Raw genomic sequence first — 8855 nt, forward strand, 5'->3', positions numbered from 1 at the left:
CACAAACCATTCCCGAGCTTCACACCAATTTAGTCATCCGTTATGTGGATACGAAACTCAAGTGTCAGTTTGTCTTGAACCCACCCAAGTCTGCGCTCAGATGAGATCTGTCTTCATTTTAAAACACCCAATGAACTCTATCTAGTGATTTATGGGGATTACTTTTAGTATCAACATTTTGTTACCCTCATCCTGAAATTTCTTATCACATTTTCGAAGTTCTGGTGCGATAGAGCGCTGCCTCCCTCTCCTTATCTTTCAAAGCGCGTCGAAGAATTTTTCCACTGGGACTTTTCGGTATTGTGGTCAGGATCTCGATGCCCCCTCTCAACCACTTGAAGCGGGATTTATGGGCTCGAAAACTGTCGTGGATCTGTCGAGTCAAATCTTCATCGGATATGGAAGACCGGGCTCGTTTTACGACGAAAGCCTTAGGAACTTCGCCATTGCGCTCATCATCGACTGCTATGACGGCAGCGTCTGCAACATCCGGGTGCTCTAGTACATGAGCCTCCAACTCCGCTGGCGCAACCTGCATGCTCTAAATGTTACGTTAGCAGGACTATTTGGCCATGGGGACTTTCCCGGTTGGGCGACTGCTTACCTTTACCTTGATGAGCTCTTTAATTCGGTCTATCACAAACACATTCTCGACCCCTCCTGGGCTCAGTCGAAAAAGACCCTTGTCGCCAGTTCGCATCCAGCCATCAACGAAAGTCTCTCTTGTGGCTTCTTCGTTGTTCAAGTAACCCGCGGCCAGGCTTGGTGATCGTACCCACAGCTCACCCGCCTGGTCAAGACCGGTAAGTTCGTTGCCGTCTTGGTCTATAACCTTGCATTCTACGCTTGGGAGGAGCGGGCCAGACGAGCCGTTGAAGATATCGAACCTCGGCGATGTGCTCACGACAGCAGCCACTTCGGTAAGCCCTATGCCGAACCTTGTTAGTGTGTGTGCGCATGATTTTGCTCTGAAGCCTGTCGCGTACCGTAACCCTGTCGCAGCAAGCCATTTGGGAATATCTTTTGTATTGTAGCCCAAGCCCCGGCACTGAAGGATGCGGCGCCTGTCAAGATGTTGGCCACGCAGCTCAGGTCATACTTGCCGACATTTGCATCGCCCCGAATGCAGTCGAGAAGAATAGGGGGGACCTGAAGAGTTGTGAGATGAGTCTCGAAGTGAGCACCAAGACTTGATCACTTACCACAAAGAGCGATCGGATCTGATGCTTCACAACGGCCCTCAACATATCTTGCAAATCATATTTCGGCAGCACAATCACTTCGTCTCCCCGATAAACACAGCCGTGGCAGATGACCACCAGTGCATATATGTGGCTCTGTGGCAGAACCCCAAGTGCTGTCTCTGTCATATCCGGCAATCGCTGTACTCGCTCAGATGCGGCAATTTGCATAGTATTCGCAATGATGTTTCGATGGCTTATTTTCACGCCTTTCTTCAATATATTTGTTAGCTTGACAATCGGCATAACCATAATCTAGGCTGCAAAAGTCTCACCGGCATTCCAGATGTCCCGCTCGAGAAGCAAACAAAGGCAATTTGCGAAGCGCCCTGTCCCAATTTCCAACAAAGGGGCTCTAGTGGCAGCTTGGAAGTGCCCCACTGAACAAGAGACTCGACGGTACTGAATTGTTGAGGAATTTCACTATCTGGAGAAGTAGTGTCTCGTCCAACATCCAGAAGAAAGATTCTATCTGTGGGAATACCGACCTTCTCGGCAGCGATGACAGCGACAGAGAGGAGGGACAGACATGTGAAAAGGACTTTCGCACCAGTCTGGCTTAGTTGACTGGCTAATTCGGGGGCGACTGAGTTGGAATTCACAGGTGTGACAATGCCGGACAGACGGTGTGTGGCCCACATGACAGGCACAGCATCAATCTGTCAGGTCCACCAATTCATGGTGGTTCATGTCAGCTGGTATTCAGAACAGCGGCTTTCCCCATGCCATGCTCCCAATCCGAGGCGGCGCCGGAGTGCTGCGATTTACCGTAACCAGGGTAGGACTTCGGTGAGATGGCACCCGAGCGTGGACTTACAGAGTTGTATGAATATATGGCAACCACCTTGTCCCATTCATTTCCTTTGTTCGGCGACCAGGACATTACATCTCCAAGCGACGCTGCTATAGCTTCGGTCCGATGTTTAACATCGTCAACAGAATACGATATTCCTGAGAGGCCGCAAGTGTACATCGGCCGTGACGATTCAACCGGGTGACGGCCCCATCGGTCTTCCAGGATGAACTGAGATATGGGGATGTCGCTGGGAGGCTCGAAGGACAGGGGACCCCATCGCGAAGATGCGCTGAAAACCATTTTGAATTATTGGATACAACAAGAATCCACAAAACTCTTGCCTTGTATTCAAACCTCCGCGATTTAGACATAAGAAACAGGTTCGTTTGAAAGCGAAGGCCTTGAGAAGCATACCTATTTAAATAAGGCACTCTTGGCCAGAGGATTGCTCGGGTGCCAAGGATCTGCAATCGATTTTTCAAGGAGGAGGTGGGCGGGAATTGGATACGATTCAATGTGGGCAGTTGTGGGCCTAAGTTTTTAGAAGCCCAAAGCAGAGATCTATACAACACCGAATACTTTGTCTTGGGGCCAAACTTTTGACTTTTCTCCCCTTTCTCCCCCAGAATCCGCCTTGTAAGTTTACTGAGAAAGAATCTGCACCCCTTCTCGAAGTCTAGGATCATAGCATTGGAGAGATGGCATAAGCCCGAAAGAATTCAGGCCCCATCATCACCAGACAAGTTAACGATCAGGGACTGACACACTTTTTGTTAGGTAACGAGCATTCAAAGATTCAAGCTAGTAGACGAGTGGAGTCTAGGGAGGTGGCTGAAGACCATGTCCCCACATCCATGAAGGAGTTGACTATTCCCTCCTCAAGCTAATGAATGCTTTACTTGAATACTCCTCTTTACGTTGCCTTTCAATCTCTTCTGATGAAGCCACTCGTCACTTGCTATTGTTATATCGGCGTAGCGGGTGTTCCGTTCAACACCCAGCCATGCAACGAATATTCCGATGCCATGTTTGTGGCCGCACGTTTGGCCGGCGGGATCATCTAGCAAGAACGAGACCGCCCACAACAAAGTACGACCTTTTCGATGTGTCCTATGCAATCGCAGCTTTGGTCGTCGTGATGTTCTTCTACGCCATGCAATCCACGTCAACCACGCACAGGCTACCTATGAACAGAAGGGAATTGCTGCTGGTCAGTTTGGCGAAAAGTCCAGGTCACATATCGGTGTTGAGGCTTTTAAGGAGCCGCATATCTTCACACCAGATGTCACAATTGAGGAACAGCGTACAGCATCGGCTGTCCAGGATACTAAGGTCATGGGGTCGTATGATAAAAGCAAGGCCGCAGCTGCAGATGTCGGCAATGGTACCATTGGGCTTGCGTTGACAGGATCTACAACTTCTAAAGATATTCTCAGCAGCCTGGCCAGGATTGCCGCGTTTAGCGAGCCCGAGATGGATGAATTCCTTGATGGATTACCAGGGGTTGCTTCTTATTCAGATATAAGGTGGACACTTGGTCGTGAGACACGAAGTCAGAAGAACGACTCCTTGGAGGGTACAACGAAGCTTTCGAGCTGCTACAATCCATTACCCACCATCCTTCCCCGACGACCAGACCAGGGATTACCAGAAGACGATGCCAACCTTACTCATGTGCTCCCTTCAATATCTTGATCACAGCCAAATATATCAAGAAACTTGGCTAGGAAGACTGCAGAACCCTATCAACTACAATGCAACGCGGACAGCCCTGCGGCGATGGCACACAAACTGGCTCCGTTTGGGAGCGTCTGGAGTTGAACGGCACTTGAAACCCCTGGTAGGCTGGAGCCTGGCCATGTTTGATAATAAACAACTCCTTCTACACTTGGATAATAAGGAAGTGAAAGATTCGCTGGTATGTCGAGATTGTGCGCGGTTCTGCATCACACTTACAGCCCTGGATCTGCGCCTCGACAGCGAAGGGCCCGGTTGTGCGTTGAACGGCCGTGAGAGTTGGGAGCAAACCTACCGCATTTTCTTTGATCCTGACTGCCACCACGCGTTCCGGCATGTTGCCTTCGACTCTGTAAACGCATTGGAGTTAGCCTTCAGAGTGTACTCTGGTCCTGAATGGGACAAAACTGATCCAGCTTGCTCACCCCATACCGGAACGCTAACGTTTGGTTGCAGCATTTCATAATCTTGGGATTGCGCTGAAGGCCCGTTCTACTAGAATATTGGAGTGGCTGCAGTCTATCGAAAAAGTTGATATATTGCGTTGAAATCGGGCTCCGGGGCTGGGAAAGGTTCGGATAGGTCTGTCAAGGGAAAGACGTTTGCTTGGACCCCAACAAAACTTTAGGTGCGATGCATGGCTATAAATAATGCAAATACAACTTGAACTGTGCAGCACCATGAGGGAGAGGTTACTAATGTGACTGTAGTGGAGGCAATGCACGAAGGCTTGATATAAGCGGGAACACAGAAGGCTGAGAGCAGCCCCAGGCCGTGTGACCTGACTGTAAAAGATCATCGTATTCTTGCTGATTGACTAGACAAACTGTTAGTCATGGCAACAAGCCAACCTCGGCTAGGTGGCCCCAGGAGGTGGGAAGCCGAGGCCGGAAACACTCCCTCTCATAGTGCGCCTATCAAGGAAATACCTCATATAATCATAGATACATATTGATGATGGCCCAGAATTGTGACCAGAACAGAGCCCTGAATTTCCCATCCTCCACAACTCCAAAAGATGGCTCCGCCTATCTCCATGTGGGATGGTGTGTTGATGCTGGGAAGCTTCTGTTTGATAGGTCTGTAAACATCTTCGTCTTGTGGCCTACCGCTACTCAAGGTGTGAGATGGAATGGGTGCTAACCCTAAGTTCCCAGCGACATACCAGCTCTATGAGTCCGTAATGGTCATCTTTCGCGACACTACATCTACAAGGTCTTACTCGCACGAACTACGAAATAGAGTGTCACATGCAGTGTGTGCTTGGCTATCTAGCAAACAATTACGGTGTGTGAGGTATACTTGCAAAATTCGAAGCTCCATGCTAATAATTTTGCTAAGCGCTCTCTTCAAACCTACACAAGATGCTTTGGCAGAAGCATGCAAGAAAGACGGGGTACTTTGGCATGCAGAAGACATTCCGGATGGCATGGGAAGCAAACTGCACTGGTTCGGGAATCTTGAAGCGAACAAACTGATTCTCTACTTTCACGGTGAGTCCGTTGTCGTGGCAGTCTAATGATTGCAAGACTCTGATATGTAATGAATCAAAGGTGGGGGATACAGCCTACCTGCGGATCACGGACATATAAGATTTGTGGTCGAGTGCCAAAGGAGACTGGAAGTTGAAGGCCATAATGTCAGCGTGGTGATGCTCGAGTATGGTATGAGACCCTCCAACTTTGAGAGACGTTGAGGAATCTTGACAGTTTGATAGGCTTGGCTCCTGAAAGCCGATACCCTGTACAGCCAAGTCAGGCCCTCGCAGCTCTGCAGCACGTTCTGAACAAAGGATTTCTACCGTCAGATGTGAGTATGAGCCCGATTTGCAAAGCCGAGGGATGAGTGCTGACTTATTTCGTTTGAACATCCAAGATCATTGTTGGGGGTGATTCAGCTGGTGGTAACTTGGCACTGGCTCTTCTCTCTCTGGTTAACCACCCCGTTGAGTCACTTCCCACCGTAAAGCTTCACGAGCCAATCCGAGGAGTGTTCTTGATATCTCCTTGGGTGAGCTTCTCAACTCAATCGCTTTCATTTCAAGAGAATGCAGACAGAGACCTGATCAACGCCAGACTCATTCTCGATTGGGGTGAAGCTTATGCGCCCTCGCCATTAAGAGATGAGTATTCGGAGCCACTAAGGGCTGGTATAAGTTGGTGGGAACAGCTCCCCACGCAAGATCTTTTGATACTTGCTGGCGAGGTCGAGGTCTTTCGCGATGATATTGTGGAACTGGGAAACAGGATGTCTCACGCCAACGTACAAACAAAGCTGATAGTGTGCCCTAAACACTCTCACGAGGAATGCATTCAGGATGCAAAAAGCAAACTGCAACATGGCATGATGGCAGAATCAGTCTGGAACTGGCTTGTGGCTCGATATAGTAACTGATCTTATGTACTGTTAGGGATTCTACGGTAGGCAGGTGCATTGGGATTGGGGGCAGTGCCTAGTTACTACAATTGATTAGTCTGGATACCGACAACTTCTACATCTCTTTGTAGGAAGTTCCGAACAGTAGCAGGCTTATACAGTGCAAGCTAGTTGGAACTCAATATGCCCGAGCCAATGGCCTGTGGTCTGCTATGAATTCAGGCCTGACAAGGAGATAATCAAGTCTACACACCTAGCACGGGGACAACACAGCCGCGGGGACAGGCCGCGGGACAGGCCGCGGCCGCAAATCGCGGAGCACTGAGACTAGCTGCTCTAACCCGTGGAGCCAGGCGCGGGAGCCCCAGTTGAACTGTCCCCAGTGCGCCCTATCATAAAGCGCGCCCTGTGATCCAGGCCATTGTAATCCTTCTTTTTCTCTTCTTATTGTGTTCGTTTTTCTAAACTATAATAATTTCAATAAAGGCCTGTCTCTTTAGAAATCTTGTGCCGTGACACTGGCATGATTAGAAAGGCAGCGCATTGGCGGCTATTAGTTATAATAGTTTTGTGACTAATACTACTGAGAAACTTCTAATCCTTCTGATATATCAGGTTATTAATTAAACCACACATATATTATGTCCAGACTTAGAGACTTCTTAAACACTTAATCAACAGCCGTCAACCACCAGGCCCGATTCAAAGCCGGCCGTCAAGGGCCATCAGGGCCAGCAGCCCGTGCAGTTAGCAAGCCCGTGCATTTAGCAAGCCCGTGTATTTAGCAGCCTGTGCAGTTAGCAGTCTGTACTGGCCTTTAGTGGCCGGCTTTGAATCGGGCCCGTCAACTTTAAATCAGGCCTGGTGGCCGGCCTTGACGGCTTCGTCAATTGACAGGACCCTTGGTGGGCTGGCTGGCCTCTAACCCCGTGGGCTTAAGGGCTGCCAGCTGGTAAGATTTAGTGGGGTTGAGGCCCTTAACAGATAAGAATGCAGCCAATTAGAGGGCTTAAAAAGTCATGCCCGGCTAAGGTCATGCCCGGCTAGCAAAACAGTCATGCCCGGCTAGTAATTCCCTATAAGTATTATATTTATTATATTTCTTTTAATTATATTATATTAATAGTATAACTTAGCTTATATCCAATAGATATAATAAGAAATAACTAATAGCTAGCTAGATTAAGACTTTTAATTATTAGATTATAAACTATCTTCTTTTATTTTCTTCTCTTCTTCTAGAGAAGGCTAGTTATAAGAGATATCTAGAGAAATCTAATCTAAATTAGATCTAATATGGCTTTAAACCTTATATTTCTAGTATAAAGCTCATTTTATAGAAATACTGCTCAGTTATACATTTACATAACTTGCTTAGATAAGCCAGATCTATATGCCAACCAGAATCTGGTCTAACACGAGCCCCCTCTGACAGTTTATCTGAAGATCGCTGGATCCACCACCCCTACCTAACTGACCAGTCCTCCCTGGCAACGTCACCACCATTGACTTCCATTTCGACAAAACACCCGTGTGCACCGACACAGGATCCCTGAAATGCGAGACCGAATGGTGCACCGCCGGCACCCAGCAGGAACCTGAACAGACTCGTGCACGCCAACGCCACCCCCAAATCCCAAACCCCGGCGTGATGCTCACCTTCCCGGCCCTGTTCCGCCTGCCCTCCAAGCTCCGCCGGCGCGCCCGCCGGCGCAGGATGGCCACCCTCGCGACCCTCGCCGCGCTCGCCCTGCTCGTCCTCCTGCCCTTCTACGCCATCTACAAGCCGCCGCGGCTGCTCATCTCGTACTTCTCGCGGCGCTGGCCCGACGTCCTCTGGCAGGTGAGCCTGCCCGCGGCGCAGAGGACGGTGGCCCTGACGATCGACGACGCGCCCTCGGAGCACACGCGCGAGATCCTCGAGGTGCTGCGCGAGCACGGCGCGCGCGCGACCTTCTTCGTCATCGGGGGCCAGGTCACGGGCGCGGCGCGGCGGGAGACGCTGCGGGACGTGGTCGCGGGGGGCCACGAGCTGGGCAACCACGGCATGCACGACGAGGCGGCGCGGGCGCTCGGGCTCGGCGAGCTCGAGGACCAGATCCTGCGCGTGCACGAGACGCTGGCGGATGCCTACAGGGACGCCGGCCGGGGGGAGGCGCCGCCGTACAAGTACTTCCGGCCCGGGTCCGGGTTCTTCAGCGCCAGGATGCGGGCGCTGCTGGACAAGCTGGGCTACAGGCTCGTGCTGGGGAGCATATACCCGCACGACGCGCAGGTCAAGTACCCGTGGCTGAACGCGAGGCACATCCTGAGCATGCTGAGGCCCGGCGGGATCGTCATCATCCACGACAGGCGGAGCTGGACTGTGCCCATGCTGCGCAAGGTGCTGCCGGAGGCGACGAGGCGGGGATACAAGTTTGTCACGGTCACGGAACTGTTAAAAGAGGCCGGCGAGTGAAACTCGAATAGAAGGAAGGGATATACCATTTATTAGATGGGGGAGGCGTTCACTGGGGTTACTGCGAAGGGTTTGCGTTCAAGACGGTATGATTGCCTGCATTGACAGGACTCTGTAGTCAGAGGGAGGCCTCCTCGGAGAAGCCTACCAAAGAGGATGTATTTGTACCTGTCTAGTTAGAATTTTGAAAGCTGTTTGAACACTTTTTTTTACCATCATCAAAGGACTCTTACTGTCGTGCCCCAGG

At 50.4% G+C, this 8855-nt stretch overlaps 4 protein-coding genes across 4 annotated transcripts; 2 read left to right on the top strand and 2 right to left on the bottom strand.

Moving 5' to 3' along the window:
• Positions 1-205: 205 nt before the first annotated feature.
• On the bottom strand, positions 206-2337 carry E0L32_007903 (uncharacterized protein; the record flags this gene model as incomplete). The annotated part of the gene is made up of 6 exons (XM_031142699.1): positions 206-541; positions 605-927; positions 987-1149; positions 1203-1454; positions 1517-1900; positions 1951-2337. 6 exons carry the CDS (start codon positions 2335-2337, stop codon positions 206-208), a joined length of 1845 nt encoding a protein of 614 aa, XP_030993195.1.
• A 720-nt stretch (positions 2338-3057) lies between these two features.
• On the top strand, positions 3058-3732 carry E0L32_007904 (uncharacterized protein; the record flags this gene model as incomplete). The annotated part of the gene is made up of 1 exon (XM_031142700.1): positions 3058-3732. The coding sequence occupies one exon, from the start codon at positions 3058-3060 to the stop codon at positions 3730-3732; it is 675 nt and encodes a 224-aa protein (XP_030993196.1).
• Positions 3733-4792: 1060 nt separating this feature from the next.
• E0L32_007905 (uncharacterized protein) lies at positions 4793-6168 on the top strand (the record flags this gene model as incomplete). The annotated part of the gene is made up of 6 exons (XM_031142701.1): positions 4793-4853; positions 4932-5061; positions 5116-5267; positions 5328-5438; positions 5492-5583; positions 5650-6168. 6 exons carry the CDS (start codon positions 4793-4795, stop codon positions 6166-6168), a joined length of 1065 nt encoding a protein of 354 aa, XP_030993197.1.
• Positions 6169-7615: 1447 nt separating this feature from the next.
• E0L32_007906 (uncharacterized protein) lies at positions 7616-8637 on the bottom strand (the record flags this gene model as incomplete). Its single annotated transcript, XM_031142702.1, has 2 exons — positions 7616-8584; positions 8635-8637. 2 exons carry the CDS (start codon positions 8635-8637, stop codon positions 7616-7618), a joined length of 972 nt encoding a protein of 323 aa, XP_030993198.1.
• Between the last annotated feature and the right edge of the window lie 218 nt (positions 8638-8855).

Source organism: Thyridium curvatum (assembly GCF_004353045.1).
Source record: "Thyridium curvatum strain D216 chromosome Unknown NODE_49_length_306705_cov_73.659816, whole genome shotgun sequence".
Taxonomy (NCBI): domain Eukaryota; kingdom Fungi; phylum Ascomycota; class Sordariomycetes; order Thyridiales; family Thyridiaceae; genus Thyridium; species Thyridium curvatum.